The sequence below is a fragment of the Tenrec ecaudatus genome, chromosome 10 (genome assembly GCF_050624435.1).
Source record: "Tenrec ecaudatus isolate mTenEca1 chromosome 10, mTenEca1.hap1, whole genome shotgun sequence".
Lineage (NCBI taxonomy): Eukaryota > Metazoa > Chordata > Mammalia > Afrosoricida > Tenrecidae > Tenrec > Tenrec ecaudatus.
In genome coordinates, this window is record NC_134539.1 from 141814627 (window position 1) to 141837740 (window position 23114).

Here is a 23114-nt window from a genome sequence, read left to right on the forward strand (position 1 = left end):
GTTTCTATTCAACCCTTAGTTACACAGTGATGTGCTATAGACACTGAGACTGTAGATTTTGGTCTTTCAAGGTGAATAGCATCCTTTATAGGCCACCCCTGAATAATGTGATTTGGAAACCCCACTAAGCGAACCAGTCTTTACATTAAACACACCTGTAGCAGATTAAAAGAACTGAAATACTCCCTTCGACTTCAGGCTAAATGCCCTAGTACGTGAAAAAGCAGATGAGTACCTTCCTAAGGTGATGTGTTTAGAAGTCATTGGACTTTGTTTCAAGTATCTTGCTTTAATGATGCCTAATAAATGATACTACCACTTGTCTGTCAGTTTGTCATATGTAGTGGCTTATGTGTTTCTGTGATGCTGGAAACTATGTCACTGGCATTTCAAATACCAGCAGGGTCACACATAGTTAAAGTCCAGGAGAGTTTCCAAACTAAGAATAACTACAAAGAAGGCATAGGCTGCCCAGTCGAAAGTAATTAGCCACTGAAAAACCTATGCAGAGAATCAAAACATTGTCAGTTGCTGAAAACCTAATGAACAGAAGCAGAAATTTGTCAGTGATCATGCCAGAAGATGAGCCCCTCAGGTCAGAAGGTACTCAAAATGTGACTGAGGAAGAGCTGCCTTTTCAAAGAAGGGTTGACCATAGTGATGTGAACAGACTAAAGCCTAAAGGAGTAAAGCCTTTAGGACCTTCGTTTGCTATGGGGTATGACTGAAAATGAGAAGAAACAGCTGCATATATAAATTAATCATTAGAACTTGGAATGTATGAAGTATGGATCTAGGAAAATTTGAAGTCATTAAAAATTAAATGGACTTGACACACAATGGATGGATGAATGGGTTGTGATAAGAGTTGTACAAGCCCCAAATAAAATAATTTTTTTAATTAAATGGAATGTATGTCTAGATAAGATATGTGGGATAAACAGTTCAGGGGAGAAAACAATGGGACATGGGAGAGGGGAGGCGGGGAAAGGAAGTGGGTGTTAACAAACCTAGGGACAAGGGAACAACAAGTGATCTAAAATCAATGGCAAGAAGGTTGTAGGATGCCTGGTAGGGCTTGATCAAGGGCAATGTAGCCAAGAGGAATTACTGAAACCCAAATGAAGATTGAACATGATAGTGGGACAAGCGAAAAGTAAAAGGAAATAGAGGAAAGAACTCTATATTTATATATAAAATAATAGGGAAATAGATATATGTACATATATTTATAGGTTTAGTATCAACGAAGCAGATGGACACTGGGTCTCTACTCAAGTACTCCCTCAACGCAAGAACAGTTTATTCTAATAACCTGGCATTCTGTGTTGCTCACCTTCCCAACACTATCATTGAAGACGACATGGGTGCATAAGCAAATGTGGTGAAGAAAGCTGATGGTACCTAGCTATCAAAAGATAGAGCATCTGGGGTCTTAAAGGCTCAAAGACAAACAATCTGGCCGAGAAGCAACAAAGCCCACATGGAAGAAGCACACCAGCCTGCATGATCATGAGGTGTTTATGGGATCAGGTATCAGGCATCAAAGACCCAGAACAAAAATCATATCAATGTGAGTGAGGGAAGTACATAGTGAAGACCCAAAGCCCATCTGTATACAATTAAACATCCCCTTTACAGAAGGGTCACAAGGAAGAAACAAGCCAGTCAGGGTCCAGTATAGCACCGAGGAAACATACAACTTTCCTCTAATTCTTTAATGCCCCCACTACCCTCACTATCATGATCCCAATTCTACTTGACAAATCCAGCTATATAAGAGCATGTACACTGGTACAGGTAAGAGCTTACAACACAGGGAATCCAGGACAGATAAATCCTTGAGGACCAGTAATGAGAGTAGCAATACCAGGAGGGGAAGGGGAAGGTGGGAGGATAAAGAGGGAACCAATCACAATGATCACCATATAACTCCCTCCCAGGGGAACAGACAATAGAAAAGTGGGTGAAGGGAAACAACAATTGGTTTAAGACATGAAATATATATATATATATATATATATATATATATATATATATATATATATATATATATAAATTATCAAAGGATCATGAGGGAGGGAGGGCAGGGAACTGAGTTGATACCAAGTGTTCAAGTAGAAAGAGAATGTTTTGAAAATGATGATGGCAATATATGTACAAATGTCCTTGACACAATGGATGGATGTATGGATTGTGATAAGAGCTGTAAGAGCCCCTAATAAAATTATTTTTAAAAAAGAAAATGAGTGAACTTATAGAACAAATCAGGGGAAATGTAGGAATTTCCATGTTTTATTCCACAATTAAAGGTTTTTATAGCATGTGTCTGGAGTCTGAGTTATTATGTCTGGGTCTCATATGTACTTTATTTTACAGATGATATGGTTAAATTGAATACACTCATGGAAAATGTAGAGGCATTTTCAGGTGAGTGAAAAGTTATAGATGAAAAATATACTATAAATAACAATTATCTATTATATATTTTATTCCTTCCATAATGACATTAACCTGTTTATCCTGTTTGTCCTTTTAATAATGCATCTTTTATCTAGTGATCCAGATTTGTGCTATATTAATACTTTATGAAAAAAAAACTAAATTATTATGTCTTAATTAAATAGTGAGTATCCCCTGCCCCTGGAGTTTTTTCTTTTTCTTTAGTAAGACACAGCACTTTTCCATTGTTTAAAACAGGCGTCCTCAAACTATGGCCCGCACACCACATGCAGCCCGCCGAGGTGTTTTTGCCCATTTGTCTTTTTACGTCAAAATAAGATATGTGCAGTGTGCATAGGAATTTGTTCATAGTTTTTTTTTAACTATGATCTGGCCCTCCAATGGGTCTGAGGGACAGTGAACTGACCCCCTGTTTAAAAAGTTTGAAGGCCCCTAAACAATCAAAAAATGTTACCACAATAATTTCTAAGATAGCACATTGGTATAAATCTTACTAATTAGTTAATTTTATCTCAAAATTAAAGTAAAAGTAAAATGGATGCTTTCTTCTGACAGATATACATCATCATTTTAAAAATAACCATCCCCATTTCAGAGTGTTGCTTTCCCATTCTTGGAGCATTCAGAAAGTATTTTCATCTCTAGACTTGACATTAAGTTCTTTTCTGACATTTCCTTAGAAACTTGATTCAACATTTTGTCCAACCATGTTCTTGGTTCCGCCATTGAACTTAGATGACATGATTCATAATTTATACTCATTCCCTGCTCTTGAATTTTTCATGATTGATGTTTTTATTTGTTTCTAAGGGTCCAAGGTAATTGTCGATGAAGTGAAAGATGTTTTGGAAAACATAGGAATAGAGCTTACACCTAAAGAACGCTGGAAACTGCTGAAAACTTTGCCAATTACTTGTAAGCCTTTCTGATACCAACTTGGCTTTCTGGGGAACTTAGTTCGAGTATATGTATTGTTGGAGGAGGGATCACTAACCATTTATTCAACATAGATTAATTGAGTACTTCCTAGGTGATAGGATTAAGAATAAGAAAGTTTTTGCTCATGTGGAACCTGTTTGTAGGGATCGAGTTTACTCTATTCGGATTAATCATGAGAATTTCATTTTAAAAGAGTCCAAAAATCAATAAACCTACTTTTTGGCCCATTTTAAAGCTGTTTAAGTTTTTATTTTTGTGTGTTTAAGTGTTTAATTCACGTGGATTAAGCCCTGGTGAATCCCTGCAGTCATGGACCGGGACGTGAACACCCTTGCAGAGATGCATCGCAGAATGCATCACAGAGTGGATTATAAAAATTTACCACCCCATCATTTGATCTCCATTATGATCTGTTTAAATTTGCTCTCGTTTTTAATATTTTCTTATTTCTTTTCAATTGAGGTTTTTCTCTGCTTTGTTATTCTTGTTAGTTTTTATGTTTTTAATTATTTTTCTGTATGAAATCCAGGAGAGGTAGATCTATCAAGACAGTCAGTAGAGAAATGGTTCCTTTGAGGTGTGACCAGGGAGACTGGGGACAAACAGGGAGTCAAGAAGGATGAGTAAAAGGATGAAGACAATGTTCTAAAACTGACTGTGATGATTCTTGTATAACTCTTCTTAATGTAAATGAAACATAAAATTGTCTGAGTAAATTATATGCCAATAAGGCTGGTGGAAATTTTTTAAAATAGAAATGTTCAATAAATTTCTTACCTAAAGTATTAGCTTTGGAATGTCTGACAGCCTTAAAGAATAAAGAGATGGGAGAAGAAAAAGGAAGAGGAAGTCAAGTAATTATAGTAGGATAAGACGAAACAAATCAGAATGTTTCAGCACAGTAAGATGGTAAATTTAGAGTATCCTCTACTTCTTAATTTTATTCTTAAAGAGAAGGATGTGTGAGTGATAAGTTGCATAAATTTATAAGGCAAATCACCTAAGAAGGTGTCTTCATGAAGTGATAGCCTTTGTGCTCTTTTAACAAACAACTCACTGCATCACCTTCTCTCTGACATCATCTATGCCTTCTCTTCCAGCTGACGGGAGAGTGTATCACAATCGGCTGCTAGATAGTTTAAAGACTTTCCCAGGTGAGTGCTAAGCATAAAAAGAAGACAAATAAGACTGAGATCCTTAAGCTTTGTATTTGCTTTTGAAAGACTCTCTAATTATTTAATACTAACAATAATTTCTGTTGAATGCAGTATCAGTCAATGTCATAAGCACTTTATATGTATTAATTCATTAACTTATTTAATTCTCACAAAAATTCTGTGAGGCAGATAATTTTTTAATCATTTTATTGGGGCTCATACAACTCATCACAATCCATACATACAGCAGTAATATAAAGCATATTTGTTACCTTCATAATTCTCTAAACATTTGCTCTCCACTTAAGCCCTTGGCATCACCTCCTCATTTTCCCCCTCAATCCCTGCTACCCCCTCCCTCATGAACCCTTGATAATTTATAAATTATTATTATTTTGTCATAACTTACACTGTCAGACATCTCCCTTCACCCACTTTTCTGTTGTCCATCCCCCAGGGAGGAGGTTATATGTAATCCTTGTAATCGGTTCCCACTTTCCACCCCACCCTCCCGGTATCGCCACTTGCACCACTGGTCCTGAAGAGATCATCCACCCTGGATTCCCTATGTTTCCAGTTCCTATCTGTACCAGTGTACATCCTCTGGTACAGCCAGATTTGTAAGGTAGAATTGGGATCATGATAGTGGGGGGAGGAAGCAATTAAGAACTAGAGGAAAATTGTATGTTTCATTGTTGCTACACTGTACCCTGACTGGTTCATCTCCTCCCCACAACCCTTCTGTAAATGGAGGTCCAGTTACCTACAGATGGGCTTTGGGTCCCCACTTCGCACTCCCCCTCATTCACAATGATATGATTTTTTGTTCTTTGATGCCTGATACCTGATTCCTTTGACACCTCATGATCACAGGCGAGTGTGCTTCTTCCATGTGGGCTTTGTTGCTTCTGAGCTAGATGGCCAATTGTTTGCCTTCAAGCCTTTAAGACCCCAGATGCTATATCTTTTGATACCTGGACACTATCAACTTTCTTCACCACATTTGCTTATTCACCATTTGTCTTCAACGATTGTATTGGGGAGGTGAGCACACAATTATGTGATTTTTTGTTCTTTGATGCCTGATAACTGATCCCTTCGGTACCTCGTGTTCACACAGGCTGGTGTGCTTCTCCATGTGGGCTTTGTTGCTTCTGAGCTAGATGGGCACTTGTTTACCTTCAAGTCTTTAAGATTCTAGACCAGATGTCCTCAAACTATGGCCCACGGGCCACATGTGGCCCTCCAAGGACATTTATCCGGCCCACAGGGTGTTTTTGCTCCATTTGTTTTTTTACTTCAAAATAAGATATGTGCAGTGTGCATAGGAATTTGTTCATAGTTTTGTTTTTTAAAAAAACACTATAGTCCATCCCTCCAACAGGTCTGAGGGACAGTAAACTGGCCCCTTGTTTTAAAAGTTTGAGGACCCCTGCCCTAGACACTATACCTTTTGATAGCCGAACACCATCAGCTTTCTTCACAACATTTGCTTATGCACCCACTTTGTCTTCAGCGATTGTATTGGCAAGGTGAGCATCATGGAATGCCAGTTTAATAGTACAAAGTTTTCTTACATTGAGGGAGTACTTGAGTGGAGACCCAGTGTCCATCTGCTACCTTTATACTAAACCTATAAATATATGCCCATAGTACTCTTTCCCCATCCTCATATATAAATATATTTACATATGTGCATGCCTTTATTTAGACCCCTATAAATGTCCTTTGCCTCCCAGTTCTTTCCTCTACTTCCTTTTACTTTCCTTTTGTCCCACTATCATGCTGATTCTTCATTTGGGTTTCAGTAATTCCTCTTGGATACATTACCCTTGATCACACCCTACCAGGCCTCCTACACCCTCCTCACCACCGATTTGAATCACTCATTGTTCCCTTGTCCCTGGGTTTGTTAACACCACTTCCTTTCCCCCCACTTCCCCCTCTCCCACGTTCCCCCAAAACCATCGGTCCCATTGTTTTCTCCTCCAGATTGTTCATCCAGCCTATCTTATTTAGACAGACCTACATAGATAATAACATGCACAAAAACAAGACAAAGCAAAACCAAGCAACAAAAGAAAACAAAACAACAACAAAAAGCCAATGACAAAGGAAAAACACAAGGACAACAAAGAAAAGCTTGTAGTTAATTCAAGGACCCTTTGTAGGCCTTTAGGAGTGTTTTCCAGTTGAGTCTGATGGTGTACCAAGCCCTGGCCCTAAAGTCTATTTGTGATATTCCCTGGAGACTTCATTGCTCTGTTCCCCTTGCTCTTCTGTTGCACGCACTTAGTGTTTTGCCTCAGTGTGGTGGGATCAGATCGGTTGGAATTCCCACATTGTGTCTCCAGTGTTGTCACATGTAGGACTATGGGTTAGTGGGGGTTGTCATGCCCCAATCCCAACTATGTGGACAGCTTCCCCTACCCCCAGAAGAATTTATTTCAGAGGACAGCACTGAAGCAGCAGCTCAAGGCGAGGGACATGTCTGATCAGAGCACACAGGGGCAAATGAAGGGGGAGGAAGAGAGAGTGGAGCATATCCTGGCCCACCAAGCTTTGAGGACGATAATCCCATTCCCATTCAGAGCAGCCAATCCACAGAGAAGACCATATGGCCTGCCCCACGATGAGACACCAGACAGATAATTTTATTACCACCACTTGATAGATGAAAAATATTTACTAACTTGCCCAAATACACACAGTTTGAATTTAGAAAGAGCCAGAATCTAAAGTGACTTAACAGGTAGACTTTTAACCTTTTTTAACCGTTATGACTTATAGCTTAAGTTTAACTACTGCTAAGTTTATAGGCACAATCTACTCTTTTTATCATTTTATTGGGGGCTCATACAGCTCCTATCACAATCCATACATCCATAATATCAAACACATTTGTACATTTGTTGCCATCATCATTTTCAAAACTTGGTATCAGCTCCTCATTTCCCTCCCCTCCCTCATGAACCCTTGATAATTTATAAATTATTATTATTATTGACAATCTACTCTTATAACAGCAAATTTCTAATTCTACTTGCTGATCAGAATTATAGGTGTTATTTCTGACATATTTTATCCATTATGAAAATAAATTCATCATAAGTCTTCTTACATTTCTTTGCTTATGAGATCTACTAACAATTTTAGCAAGTGGTCTTAGAACATGTTTAAGGAGGTATCTTTTTTCAGAGCAAGTCATATAAAATATTACTTACACAAAATTGTGTAATTTTCTAGAATGTCATATTTGTCCAATAAAATACAAATCAATAACCTATTACAGAACCTATGGTCTATGATTTAGTTAAAGGGAAGGAAGGCCAAAACGGGGCAGCCCCAAAGTTAAACTTAAAACACACCAAGTAAGGACCCCTGGGTTTGTGGTCTGTGTTCTGGTCAGGTAATAGGCAACCTCCTCCTCCTGCAACTCTTGACTCCAGATGGACTAGGATGATGGTGGTGACACAGAGCTAAGGTCTCACCCTAAGAAGTTCTCATCATGCTATTCTGTCAGCTTCATAGTTTGGCAAAGTAATCAATTTCCAGGATTTTGGAAGAAGTGGTGGTTAGCTGTGTGAAATGCCATGGCTCCAGAGGTGAGCAGATGCAATTTTGGGTTGTGTATTTTTATTCACAAAAAGTGCTTTTTATGTGTGTCATTGCATTAGGACTTCCCTTTAACTAACTAGCACATCTGTTTTATATTAACAGTTAGTTTTACTTTAAACCAATTTTACTTCAAAATAAAAACAGGTTTCACCTTTTTAAATAAGAGTTTCTTATCTTTCTAATACATATTTTCATACCTGACTATGGTTTTTTTAACAAAGTTGTTTATGTTTTTTATATTTGATCTTCATCAGCATTCTTTGTTCACATTGATACCCATATGCCCTACACCTTGGTTTTATGCCTTTCTTAAACTTTTATCATGTGACTTTGCTTTTCCCCCTCCCAGGAGGCTTGTGCATAGACATACCTAGAATTTTTCATGTTTAGGCACAACTTTACATCTTTTACTTTCACCTCTTTCATTTTTACATCTCTTACTTAAGGAGGAAAGATTTATGAGAATAAGCTAGAAACCATTCTAGAAAATTTCAACTTGGAACTTGAAAATAAAGAAGTAAAAGATCTACGGAACCGTTTAAAAGTTGATGGTGAGTATTTAATTTACCACTTACTACTTCCGTTTAGAAGAATCTCTGAACTTCTCTTACAGAACTTTGGAGAGTATCCTTGCCCAGTTTCAATTATTTTTTCAAAAGTACATGTGGAGTTACTGTTGTCATGTATTCATCTCAATATTATCAAAGTACCATTAAGGGCACTGGTAGATTCAGAATTAGTTCCTGCTAGGAAAAACAAAGTGTTTCAGAAGAAAATAAAAGAAGTTAATGAAACTGATGTTGGAAACCATCTAGAGACTGACAAAAACAAGAGAGAAGTAAATTAGTAGTAAAAAAAAGTTCAAAAAAAAAGAAGTAAAACAAGGTGATCATGTGCTCATTTTGCAACAACAAAAAAAGAGATGGAAGTAATTAAAATAGAAGGCTAGGAATTTCTGTCTTGAAACCATTAAACTGTCCCCCATGAAAATCTTTTAAGTCAAAAGGACCATTAAAAAAAATAATTTTACTCCTAATTTATTTTACTAAAACACCTTCTTTAGAAATCTGTAAGAGATCATGGCCCTGTTCAATACTCACCTCATGAAATGATCACTGAAGATAAGAGTACTACAGCAACATGTGGTATGGAAAGCAGATGGTGCTCGGCTATTAATCGGAATAGTGTCTGGGGTCTTAAAGGGTTATAATCAAACAAGCAGCCAGCTAAGTAAGGAGTCAACTAAATCCACACGGAAGAAGCAAACCAGTTTGTGTGATCTAAAGATGACGAATACAAAACCCTAACATGGTGAGAAGAAGAGCATCAGAGCTAAAATAATGCACACCCCATGTGTGGAGGGCTTTGGAGGAGGGTGGGGCCCCAAACCCATCTGCAGAGTATCTAGTCAGACTGAGCCACCTGCAGATCCGCTCTAACCACAAGCAAGAGTCTCAAACAGCCTTCCTGTCAGGCAGAGACCATGGTAGTCTTGATTATGCTGGATTGAACTTGATACTCAACCAGTTGACCTCCCTATTGATTGACTCGATCTGAATTTGTTCTGGGTGCAAGTAGTGTCTTACTGGTTCCATGACAGAAATTTCTTCCCTGGCTTTTTGGATTTTGTTGGGGGTCTTTCTTTTCCTTCTTACACATTATCTGTGCTATTGTGTTTTTATCCTTACCACCTTAGCGCAATTTTGTTTTTTATTGGGTTTTTTGGTTGGGTCTCTCAGCTGTGAAGCACAGGATAAGTGGATGCATAATGGTAACAACTGATATAAGATGTTACAGGGAATACAGGGGTGGAGGGTCGATAATAGGGAGGGAAAGGGAATGTCAGGAGTAAATAATGAAGATGGGAAGGGGTTAGGAGCACTAGAGCAGATTGTTATTGCATAATTAATTTTAAAGGTGATTTAACCAAGGTGGGGGTGTCCTCTAAAATTGATGTGGGGGTGATTGTACAATTATCCTTGACATGATTGAATAATTGAACTATTGAATTATATTACTTGTCTATAAAACTGTTGGGGGGGAAATGAAATCTGCAAGATAAGAAAAGCATTCAAAAACCAATAACTTTCCTCTGTCAGAAATGGTACTTAAAAAATATAATGTGAAAAAATACCTCAATTCCCAATAGCAAAGAGAATTTTTTTCTCTGATTTACGTTTTCTCTTTCAGATAATGGAAAGGCTCAACTGGACTCCCTGATGAATTTAACAAAATGTTTTGCTGGTGAGAGAAGAAATGGTGAAAGATCAAGATCATTAGCTATACATACTTACATACATCATATTTCATATTTTAACTTTATGTCTTATTATCCCCCAAATTACACACAAATGTTATTTTACCAATATATTGGTAGCATGTTTGTATTTAAGAATTTAGATGGATTTTTTTATTATCTGCCTTCTCCTTAAAATGTTTATTTAATTGTAGCCAGTTGGCTTGTTCCCAATTTTAAAAAAGCATTATATCAAGCATTCTTTGATCAGGATTAAGGAAACGTTCTATATTTAGCTCCTCCTGGCGATGCTCTGCAATTAGAACCTCCGTGTACACTTGTTCTTCTGTAATTACATCTCCTACAAGCTTAGATGTTGCTTTTTATTATCCTTTTCTTAATTTAAATCTGTTAAGTATGAAAATGTTCATTTGTCATTTTCTGATCTTTTTTAAGGCGAAAAAATTAATGCCAGTGAAATACAACGTTATCTAGGAAACCTGGGTATTGAACTTACAGATAATGAAAGTCAGTGTCTACTGAGCAGGCTCCCACTTGATGGTAAGCATTTCAAACACTGCAGTGCAGTTCAGGGAATCTTGAGCTTATGCATTTGTGTACGTAAAATTCTAGAAGTATAACAATTCAAACTCAAAAAAAGAGAAAATGAAGGTAGAAAGAATCAACTCTAACATTAAAAAGATCCTGTTCTTCCATTTAGATCTTTATTTGATAGTAGTGCACTCATTGGGGTCTTGCCGTCATGGATAGCGTTTTAAATATTGGACCCAAAGCTAAAGTTAAGTAAAAATGATAAACAGAAGCATTATAGAAAGAAAGTACACCTAAAAATGTTTTTAATCTGTAATGTTCCAATATGGTAGTTTCACCAATAGTGCAACAGATACTACAGAAAGAATCTGAGAATCTTATTCATGTCTTTACTTTCTTCTTCTTTGGATTTTAACTAGGAGAAAATTTCTAATGAACTCATTGACCATAACTATTTTCTGAATTTCCACTTATTTGTGAACTGAATTGCCTCTTCTCTTCCAGGTAAAAGAAGGGTGTTTAAGAATAGGTTGTTGGATGAGTTGAAGAATTTCAGAGGTGAGTGAAAAACATTCAAGAAAACAAAATTGAGATCTTTAAGCTCTTGTATTTACTTTTCTGAATTTTTTTTATTTCTGAATGATTTAATTGTTAATTGTATCATTCTCCTATTGCTGTTTTTAAAATGTATTATTTCTATTATAAGTTGGCATTCCTTGTGCACAATTACAGTCACAATTAAAAGATATATCATACACCATTCTGTCACTGTGGTCATTTTTAATCCTTTTTTACTAATAAGAACTTGGTATATTGGCTATTGACTTTGTGACAAGTCATCAGACTGCTCACTCCACCCCACCCACCCCAGGCCAAGTAAACTTGTTCTACAAATTCCTGTAACACCGTTTCCTGAAAAAATGGGTAGGGGTGAGTTTGTTTATTTTCCCCAGTGTTTACACTCAATTGGTTCTTTTATTAACTTCAAGAACATTGTAGTGCTATTTCTTTTTACTTTCCTGTTTGTATTGGTTGATTGATTGATATGAAGTAGCGTGTTTCCCTCTTTTACATAGATAAAAACTTTTAATTCTTACCCCTTCTTTTAAAAGGAGGAAAAGTGGATGCTGATAAAATAGATGATGTTCTTGAAAACATGGGATACTTACTTGAAGAAGAAGAAATTGACAAACTGTGTGGTCATCTGACAGTTGATGGTGAGCATTTCAAGTACTACAGTTCCCTGCAAAGGAACAAATTGTTTCTATGTAGGAGCATGTGGATTTCATGGGGGAAGGAGGGGGCACAGAAGTATACAGAGGCTCAAGAAATGGAAAAATATTGTCTCTGAATCTTAGGGAAAATATCAGTAATTGTTTCATGGCTGCTAGCAGACCTCCTATGCCAGAGAATACCATTGAAAGACAATCCATGTTGAAATCAAGCAGACAGTTAAAATAAATTTTTAAAGAATAAAATTTTCCCTGACAACCAACTCCCATTGTTTGTATAAACAGTGTCTAGCCACAAAAGGATATATTCTATACAAGTGAATATTTCAGGTATTGTGATATGTAATTAGCCTGCATTGGCCCAATATCCCTCTTTTTTTTAAGACAAGTATTTTATTAGAAATCAATTCAGTAAAGAGAACGAATTTGTAATGAGAACTACAAAATATCACCACCCCATGGAATGTTGGTTGCGTTCTATTGCTGGTACTGTATGCGGTTGGGCTTCCATAAATGCATTCTTTCTGTATTGTACACGGGGAAAGCAATGCCAGGAGAGAACAAACTTTTCTCCTGTAATGAAAAAGTCCACTTGTGCTCTTTCTCTCTCCTGGCCATGGTATCTTGTTACCTTACAAATTAGCATAGTGGGGATCATAGTATGACCTTGGAAATGTAGTCTCTGCCTAGTGCTTTCATCTAAAGGCAGACTGGGAAGAGGTGGTGTCTCCCTGAAAAGCCCATTTTACTTCAGAATGGAATAGACCTAGTGTCAAGAAAACCCAACTTCATTACTAGATTCACACATGAACATGGAAACCGTTCGATGGCAGCAGCAACCCTGCAGTCCTGTTCAGAGCACCGTGATTAGCATAGCTGATCTGTAATGTAGCCCCATTTGGGTGGAGATCTAAAACAAATTTAAATGGTTTCAGACAAGTCCATTTAGGCAGCAATGGAACAGAACATTTCCACTGAATAAAACAATGACCACATTTAGGGTATATTATGTATTACATACCCCTAGGTTTTACAGTTAATCTGTATAGCAGAGAACTTTTGGCTGAGGGAACCCTGGGGCCGCCTTCTGTCGGGAAGGGAAAAGATTTACTCATATGCCCCTTTCCTCATTAAACTGGACAACATCTGTAAGGAGCAACGTAGAGAACGATCCAAGCACCAAACCGGACACAACAAACGGCTTTTGCTTCCTCGCACAAGAACGTTTCCCTTCTACTCACCTCGATCCCAGCCCTTGCCTTCCCCAACTTTAACATTCCCATGGGTGTACCCAGGCCATGTCTCGATTCACCTTCCTGGGTGTTTGAATTTGCTGTATTTGTCCTCTAACCTAAACATGATTAACTGCAAAAAAATAGTCTTTTCAAGAAACCTTCATAACAAAATACCAGATTCCCTAAGAACAATAAAAGGGGATCAAGTTTTAACAGGCCAAAATACAAAAGAGGTCCGTCTGAATGTACCCAGATGGCACCAGATACCTCTGCCCTCAGCCCCCCTGGGTAGACGAGTTCCTGGCACACCCCACAGTGTTAGGCTGTCGATATGCAGTCATGTGGAAACAGCGCGGCTGTCTCTTGTAGTCATCCTCTGAACTCTCAGCAGACCTTTCATCTGTAGCCACTTTCCAATTTGTGCGTTTGTTTGTCCTTTCCGGTACCTCATTGTTGGTGATAGGAATGTGAACTGTCTTCTCTCTCTTTTTCCTTTCGGTTTTTTTAGTGTCTCTTTCCAGACTGTCCTCAGAACTGCTGGATGCTGAGTCACCAGACTGAGAAATGTCACTTGCTGATTCTGTCAAGTCAGGTTTTTTGAGAGACTTTTTTCTGGATTTTTTCTTGCGCTTATGTGATTGTTCCCTTTTCCTGGTACCAGACACTTGCGTTTCTTCTGAGATCTCGCTTGAGGAATCGGCTGTGACCTCTATGGCTTCCTTTTTGCTTTTCTTCTGTTTTTTGTGTGACCTTTTTTTCTGCTTTCTCTTGTGCGATTTCTTTGACTTCTTGTGTTTGCGAGATTCATGAGTAGTTGATTTTACCGGTGGAGATGTTCGTTGTCCATTGGTAATATCTTGGTGATCACGGTCTGTTTCAAATTCTTCGGGGTATAACTCTTTATAACCACTGTGACCCCACCTGTCTGGCATGTTGGCTTCATAATCATATGACTTCCTGTTCCAGGACTTAGCCTTAAGAAAATCATCTTCTAGTGTCCCCGGAACTTCATGCCTTGTCCTCCAATAGTCTCTCTGACTTTCTTCATCAAAACCATCACTACGCATCCGGCTCGAACTGCTAGGTAGCATTTTCCTTTTGGTTCCCCAGATTTTCCACATATCTGATTCCTCCTGAATCTTATTGTGAGCATCTGTGTGCCGGATGACATTTCTCAGGAGGACTTTCCCCAGTGGAACCCGGGACATTCTGCAATCGTGCGCCGCAGCCTCGCGTGGCGGGGATTCCCAATATCCCTATCTTAACCGTGTTTTAAAAATTAGTACCAGAAGCTAATCAATGACAAGATTAATGGAAGGTCTCTATGCTCCAGAGATTATAAATAAGGCTTTCTATGCTCCAGAGATGATCACTAAGGCTCCAGAGATGATCAACAAGGCTTTCTACTAATTAACAAGGAGGGCTCTAAAGGGAGCCAAAGGCAGATTTTTAAAAAAAATTATCCAGGAATGAGTTTTAGGCTTGCATTAAATCCTAACTCCAATTTAAGAGCAATTAGTTCTTACATCATGGCTCTGCATGATACACGCCTTCAGGAATGGGGCACAGAAGACAAAAGTGCTACAGCAAAGAGTGGTAAAGAACTTAGATGGTGCCTACTGTCAGGTAAAATAATGTCTTTGGTCTTGAAGCATCAAGCAAGCAACCATCCAAGAGAAATGTCTACATGGAAGAAGCACACCAATATCAGTAACCCAAGGATTCTAAATCGTATAATCTGAAGCCAAAGGAGGGAATAGTATCAGAGCATAAATTATGAGATTCTGGTTTGCAAAAGGCTATGGGTGACAGTGGAAGCCCAAGATACAATTGTGAGATTTACACAAGAAATACACCTGTGGTGATTTCTCTCTATCCATAATGGAGGGATGGGAATAAACTGCTTACCAAACAGAGTGTATTGGAGAGATGACTGTAGGAGATCAAAATGATAAACCTGGCTTGAGTGATGCAAACCTTGTCACTTAATCCTAACTCTGATCAGTGTTGGGCCTGATCTGGTTTTCAACCCTTAATATTTGCTGCTCATTTTCCCCCTCCCTCCCCACTCCCCCTTACCTCATGAACCCTTCATCATTCTTAAATTATTATTATTTTGTCATGTGTTACACTGTCCGACATCTCTCCCCACCTTCTTCTCTGCTGTCCATCCCCCAGGGAGGAGGCTATTCCAAGATTCTTGTAATTGGTTCCCCCTTTATACACCACATTCTCTCCACCCTCCAGGCATCGCCACTCTCACCACTGGTCCTGAAGGAGACATCTGTCCTGGATTCCCTGTGTTTCAAGGTGCTATCTGTAACTATGTACATCCTCTGGTCTAGTCAAATTTGCAAGGTAGAATTGGGATCATGATAGTGGTGGGGAGAAAGCATTTAAGAACTAGAGGAAAGTCATATGTTTCATCGTTGCTACCTTGTACCCTGACTGGCTCATCTCCTCCCCACAACCCTTCAGTAAATGGTGTCCGGTTGACTGCCAATGGGCTTTGAGTCTCCACTCTGCACTCACCCACATTTTCAATGATATGTTTTTTTGTTCCTTTATGCTTGATTCCTAATCCCTTTGACAGCTCGTGGTAACACAGGATGGTATGTTTCTTCTATGTGGGCTTTGTTGCTTCTGAACTAGATGGCCACTTGTTTATTTTCAAGCCTTTAAGACCCCAGATGCCATACCTTTTGATAGCCAGGAACCATCAGCTTTCTTCACCACATTTGCTTATGCACACATTTTTCTTCAGCAATCATGTCAGGAAGGTGTGCATCCTGGAATGCCAATTTACTAGAACAACGTGTTCTTGCATTGACTAAGTGCTTGAGTGGAGGCCCAATGTCCATCTGCTGCCTTAGTACTAAACCTATAAATATATGCACATAGATCTCTTTCCCCACACTCATATAAATATATTTACATATGTATATTCCAGTCTTTAGACCTCTATAAATACCCTTGGTCACCTAGTTCTTTCCTCTATTTCCTTTTACTTTCCTCTTGTCCCACTATCATGCTCAGCCTTCATTTGAGTTTCAGTGATTTCTCTTGGTTACCTTGCCCTTGGCTGAATCCCTACCAGGCCACTCACACCCTCCTTGCTACTGATTTTGGATCATTTATTGCTCCCCTGTCCCTGGGTTGGTCAGCACCACCTCCTTGCCCCCTCCTCCCCCTCTCCCCTGTCCCCCTGGAACCATTGGTCCCATTGTTTTCTCCTCCAGACTATTCATCCAGTCTATCTTATCTAGATAGATCTGTAGAGATAATAATATGCACCAAAAATCAAGTCATAGCAAGATAGGCGATGAGTGAGAACACAGCTCAGTCCTGCTTGGTGGTCCACATAGAGGGAGAGAGAGTGTTATGGATGATTTCATTTGAAATTTTCTCCTCGTTAAAATCCAAAGAAGAAGAGTGTAAAGAAATGATAAGATTCTCAGACTCTTTCTCTAGCATCTGCTGCACTATTGGTGAAACTATAACATATTGGAACATTAACAGAATAAACATATTTTTAAGTGTACTCTGTTTCTCATGGTCTTGTTAAAATTTTCTTCAACTTCAACATGAACTTGCATATGAGCAATTGATGGTCTGTTCCACGATTATCTCCTGACCTTCTTTTGATTAATGATGTTGTCTCTTCCCACAGATATAGTGAATTTTATTCCTGTGTGTTCCATCTAGTGAGGTCCATATGTACAATCACAGTTTCAATTGATGAAAAAAGGTATTGGCAATAAATAAGTCATTGGTTTTACAAAGCTTTATCATAGACGCTCCAGTTTTGTTTCTCTCACCAAGGCTATTTTCCAACCAGTGCTCCTTCTTTGTTTCTAACTTCTTCATTTCAATCACCACTAATTATCAATGCATCTTAGTCTGATCAATTTCAGACTAAAGAATTTGGTAGATTTCTTCAACAACAACTTCTTTTATTTTACTGGCTAGTATGTAAATTTGAATAATAGTTGTATTAACTTATCTTCCTTTTGGTGTATAGATATTATCCTATCATGTGCATCATTATTTCTTCAAGATGCATCTTCAAATATAGTTTTTGACAAATACTGCAACATCATTCCTCTTGAACTCGTCATTACCAGCATAATAAACCATATGATTTGACTGCCTGATTAAATATGGCCAACATTAGTTCATTTTAGTTCAGTAATATCTAGCATGTTAATCTTTATGTACGCTATTTCATTTTTGACAACTTCCAACTTACTTAGATTCATACTTCATGCATTTTGTGTCTAGATTATTGATGGATGTTAGCCACTATTTCATCTCCTTTTAGCAAATGAAGGCCTTGAGAGCTCCATTCATTTCATTGAAGGTCTACTCTACTTTGAGGAGGCAGCTCTTCTCTAGATAAGTTTTAAGTATCTTCCAACCTGAGGGACTCATCATCCATCACTCTGTAAGACAGAGTTCTGCTGCTATTCATAAGGGTTTCAGTTGTCAATTTTTCAGAAGTGGATGTCTTCTTCCAGTTTCCTAGTCTGGTCTTTTTTTAAAATCATTCTCTTGGAGGCTCTTACAGCTCTTATAACATTCCATACATCAATTGTATCAAGCCCTAGTCTCTTCTTAATCTATGTCTGAGCCCACAGTTGCAGCCACTGTGGGATCCATCTCTTGAGAGCCTTCCTTTCCTCCGTTGCCCCTCTACTTTACCAAAGATGAGATCCTCCTTCAGGAATTGGTCTCTCCTGACAACACATCCTAAGTATATAAAAAAAAGTCTTGCCATCCTTGCCTCTAAGTAGCACTCTGGCCTTACTTCTTCCAACAAAGATCAGTGTGTCTTTACCCCCCGCCCCCCCCCCCGCCCCCACTCCCGAGTTTGTCCTTTTAGTAGCCCATAGTTTTTTCAATATTCTTCTCCAGGACCACATATCAAATGCATCAATTCTTCTTTGGTCTTCCTTATTCAATGTCAACTTTTACTTGCTTATATGGCAAATAACACCAAGGCTTGGATCAGGCACACCTTAGTCCTTACAGTAGTGCTTCTCAACCTGTGGGTCGTGACCCCTTTGGGGTTCAAGTGACTCTTTCACAGGAGTTGCCTAAGGCCATCAGAAAGCACATATTTCCAATGGTTGGGGGTCACCACAACATGAGGAACTGTATTAAAGGGTCGCCACATTAGGAATGTCGAGAACCACTGTCTTAAAGTAACATCTTTGCTTTACAATACTCTAAAGCAGGGGTGCCAAACTGGCGGCCAGCGGGCTGCATGCGGCCCCCAAGGTAATTTTTTGTGGTCAATTATGCTCTGAAATAAATTGAAAATAGAAAAAAATGTTATGAAGAAAATAGTGCTTAGGGGATATTGAGGCAATACCGTGCACACAGTTCCCTCCTTAACCCTTTCACTACTGAAGATTAGTCTGCATGTGGTCCGGTGCCTTTCCTGGGGAGCTATGGACGTGTATAAACGTGCTGACTCAGTTCCAGCAACGTTTGCCACTCTCAGTGTCCCATAATGTAAACAGATCCCAACAGTGAAAAGGTTAGAAAGAGCACTCTGAGTTGTGCTGTGAGGAATCATACCTAGCGGCAGTGCTAGTTAACATTTTTAGAGGGAAGCCAATACGATTGTGTATCACGTTTGTCAGCTGTCCAACATTTTGTGTTTTTTATTAGTTACTTTGTTATATTTTCTGGTAACAATATAAAAAATAAGTGAAAACTAATAAGAGGAAAGTGCTGGCAAGTTTCAGGTAAAAAAGAATAATTTTAGTTTTATGAAAACATTAAATAAAATAAATATTTAAGTAAATGCATTTTTAACAATGAGTGTAAAAGCATTCCTCTTGATTGTGTTATTTCTGGCATAGTAATGATATGATTTCCTGCTTCAAATGGCTAGTACCAGTCCATTTCAGCTCATTAACACCTAGGGTATCAATCTTTGTGTTTCATTTCCTTTGGGCCACTTCCAGATTTCCTAGATTCATACTTTACACATTCCAAGTTCCAATCCTCACCAAATTTTGCCGTTGTTTCTTCTTACCTTGAGTTGTGCCCATCAGCAAATGCAGATCCCAAAGGCTCCTCTCCCACAGGCTTTACCCAACTCACATCACCTTAGCTTACTGTCCTCTACGGAAGCACTTCGAGTGCCCTCAACCTGAGGGGCCGTCCTCCAGCACTATCTCTGACAGCGTTCTTCCATTCACTGGACCTTCAGTGTCTGACAATGTTCCGAAGGTTTTCATGTGTAAGGTTTTCAGCGACTCCTTCCTCTAAGTGGGGAGCTGAGTCTTTTTTCATGGTCTGTTCTCAGTCTGGAAGCTCCAGTGAAACCTGTTCACTTTGGATGGCCCTGCTAGTATTTGAAATGACAGTGACCTAACTTCCTGCAACACTCAAGCCACCACAGTACGACAAACTGACATACAAATGCATTAGCCAAAAGCAAAGTCTAGGTAGAGCCAATAGATCTACATTAAAAGTAACCAACTTAATTTTTTGAAATAGCTCATTTTTACAATATAGGGCAAAGTGTATATTGTTTTTTAGAATAGGTATTTGTAGCGTTCTGCGTGATTTTTGACCAAAGAATCTGGTGAGAAGAGCCTACGCATATATGACTGGGCCCAGAGTTGATGCTTGTGTCAGGTTGGGTTGTCTAGAGGAACAAAGCCAGCGACACTTAGATATGTATAAGAAAGACCTTTATGACCTTGGGCCTCTACTCAAGCACTCCCTCAATGCATGAATACTTTCGTTTATTAAATTAGTACTCTATGATGCTCACTCTCCCAACACAACTGCTGAAGTCAAAGTGGGTGAACAAGTAAATGTGGTGAAGAAAGCTGATGGTGCCCGGCTATCAAAAGAGATAGTGACTGGGGTCTTAAAGGCTTGAAGATAAACAAGCGGCCATCTAGCTCAGAAGCAACAAAGCCCACATGGAAGAACACACCAGCCTGAGTGAGCAAGTGATCCCAAAGGGATCAGTTAGCAGGCATCAAAGAACAAAAAATCATCATATCATTGGCTGCACACCTCCATGATAGGATCACTGAAGACAAATGGGTGCATAAGCAAATGTGGCAAAAAAAGCTGATGGTGCCCGGCTATCAAAAGAGAGAGTGTCTGGGGTCTTAAAGGCTTGAAGATAAACAAGCGGCCATCTAGCTCAGAAGCAAAAAAGCCCACATGGAAGAAGCACACCAGCCAGTGCGATCACGAGGTGTCAAAGGGACCAGGTATTAGGCATGGCATCATGCAAAAAAAAAAAAAAAAAAGAATGTGTGTGTGTATGTGTATATATATATATATATATATATATGTGTGTGTGTGTGTGTATATTTATATATATATACCACATTGAATGAAGGGGGAAGTGCAGAGTGGAGACCCAAGGCCCAAGAGTCGGCCACTAGAGATCCCCTCATAGAGGGGCTTAGGAGAGGAGATGGGTCAGTCAGGGTGCAAGGTAGTACCGACGAAGAGCACAGCTTTCCCCCAGATCCTGGATGCTTCCTCCCCCCAACTACCATGATCCGAATTCTACCTTGCAGGCCTGGATAGGGCAGAGGTTGTACACTGGTACATATGAGGGCTGGAGGCACAGGGAATCCAGGGTGGACGATACCTTCAGGACCAAGGGTGTGAGGGGCGATGCTGGGAGAGTGTAGGGTGAGTGGGTTGGAAAGGGGGAACTGATTACAGGGATCCACTTGTTATCTCCTCCCTGGGAGAGGGACGACAGAGAAGGGGGGGGGGGAGACTCCGGATAGAGCAAGATATGACAAAATAATGATGTATAAATTACAAAGGGCACATGAGGGAGTGGGGAGCGGGGAGGGAGAGGAAAAAAAAAAGAGGACCTGATGCAAAGGGCTTAAGTGGAGAGCAAATGCTTTGAGAATGATTGGGGCGGGGAATGTACAGATGTGCTTTATACAATTGATGTATGTATATGTATGGATTGTGATAAGAGTTGTATGAGCCCCTAATAAAACGTTTAAAAAAAAAAGAAAGACCTTTATATCGACAAGTAATTTCATATCAGAGCATCCCAACCCAACTCAAGTCCTGAGTCTGATGCTAGCCATGGACAAAGACGAATGACACAGAAAGGTGAAGCTGGATGCAGGGAGATCACAGGCCTATGAGTGCAAAGTTGTGTGGATTCTAAGATTGGATCAGGGCAGGGAACATGGCAGGGTGCTGGCAGCTCAGAGGTTGGCTCCCAGGGACAGTGGCCCGCATGGGGTACCCCTGGAGGCAGACAGAGAGTCCCAGCAAGCAGGCAGGTGAAGCACTAGAGAGAGAAGAGAAGTTCTCACTCTCTTGCTTATAAAAGAGGCCACACCCCAAGAAGGCATCATTAGGCTTTGAGCTGATAGATTGGTTGGATTCTACCCTATACTTTCACACAGAATAAAATTGATCTAAAATCTAACTGATTGATTAATAGTTTGATAACATCGCAGACAGGCTGACTTATCTATACTAACATGATCTAATAATGCTTAAAGTCATAAAACTTTCTGCTTGCCAAAAAGTGGTCTTATAATTGCAACCTCGTAAACTCTTTCTACGACTCTGTGTAATACATGAGTCAAGAGGAACTTGAAGAGCTGCTGTTGGAATTGGAATCATGGCGCCATTAAATTAGCCAGAAGACAGTCCAGTTGAATGTCTCAGAATAAATATTCTGAAGATTGCCTCTGCTCTGTGAAAATTACTAAGAACTGAATTTCAAAAATACAATCAAGGAAACATATATGAGAAGAAACCAATGGGATCTGAAGAACGGCTGTCGATATATTTTAAACATTTCCAATAATTAATAGGAAATCAATGTTTATGTTTCAATGTGGTATACTGTTGTTGAATCTAAAATAATTCAAAGCGCAATGGTTCCTTTGACAGCAGTAATTATGTTCACAGAGCATAATTGTATCATGTACTGTTGCATCCAAACACTAAAGCCAGGGCCTAGAAAAGTCAGCACCCAACAAGTATTTGATGGTTTAAAAAATGAAAACATTATGTTCTATTTCTTCTCTTCCACAGCAATGCATAAGAAACAAAAAAAGAAAACATTGAGTGAATAGAATAAATGTGTTTATCATATTAACATTATTTTCCTTTTTCTGCTATATGCATATATGAACTGAAATGAAAATATCTAGTTAGAAATTGGTAAATTTTTAAATCCCTTTACCATACTTCACAGTTTGAGAATTTGAGCAATTGAAACTCTTTACTAAATTGTGTCTTTTAGATGAGAGAAGAGTTAGACTGGATTCACTTCTAAAAGAAGTTAATGACCTTCTAGGTGAGTGAGACAAAATGATAAGGAAGCAGATTTAAAATGGCCTCTTAATGCCTAACCAAAAAGAAAAGTTTTTAAAAGTATTTCCTGTTGCTTTGTCCATGAGGTATTAATCCTCCCAGTATATTTTTCAATTGCTAATGTATACAGGATTGAAGATACATGCTTTGTAAACTAAATGCTATGCCTTGTATAATTGCTACCTACAAAGGGTTAGTAATTTGAACCGACCAGTCACTCTGCTGGAGAAAGATGTGGCAGTCTGTTTCTGTAAAGGTTGCAGCTTTGGGACCCCCCACCCCCACCCCATGGCAGTTCTACTATGTCCGGCTGGGCTACGATCAGTCAGAATCG

At 39.0% G+C, this 23114-nt stretch overlaps 1 protein-coding gene and 1 pseudogene across 1 annotated transcript in view; one reads left to right on the forward strand and one right to left on the reverse strand.

Annotated features, from left to right (window-relative positions):
• Window positions 1-13578: 13578 nt before the first annotated feature.
• On the reverse strand, window positions 13579-14672 carry LOC142458374 (uncharacterized protein NKAPD1 pseudogene; annotated as a pseudogene).
• A 289-nt stretch (window positions 14673-14961) lies between these two features.
• The window catches only part of EFCAB3 (EF-hand calcium binding domain 3), a 113558-nt gene continuing 105405 nt past the window's right edge, over window positions 14962-23114 (forward strand). The window contains exons 1-2 of the mRNA XM_075559677.1: window positions 14962-15058; window positions 22710-22763. Coding sequence (XP_075415792.1) covers window positions 14962-15058; window positions 22710-22763 — 151 coding nt within the window. The remainder of the gene's footprint in view (window positions 15059-22709; window positions 22764-23114) is intronic.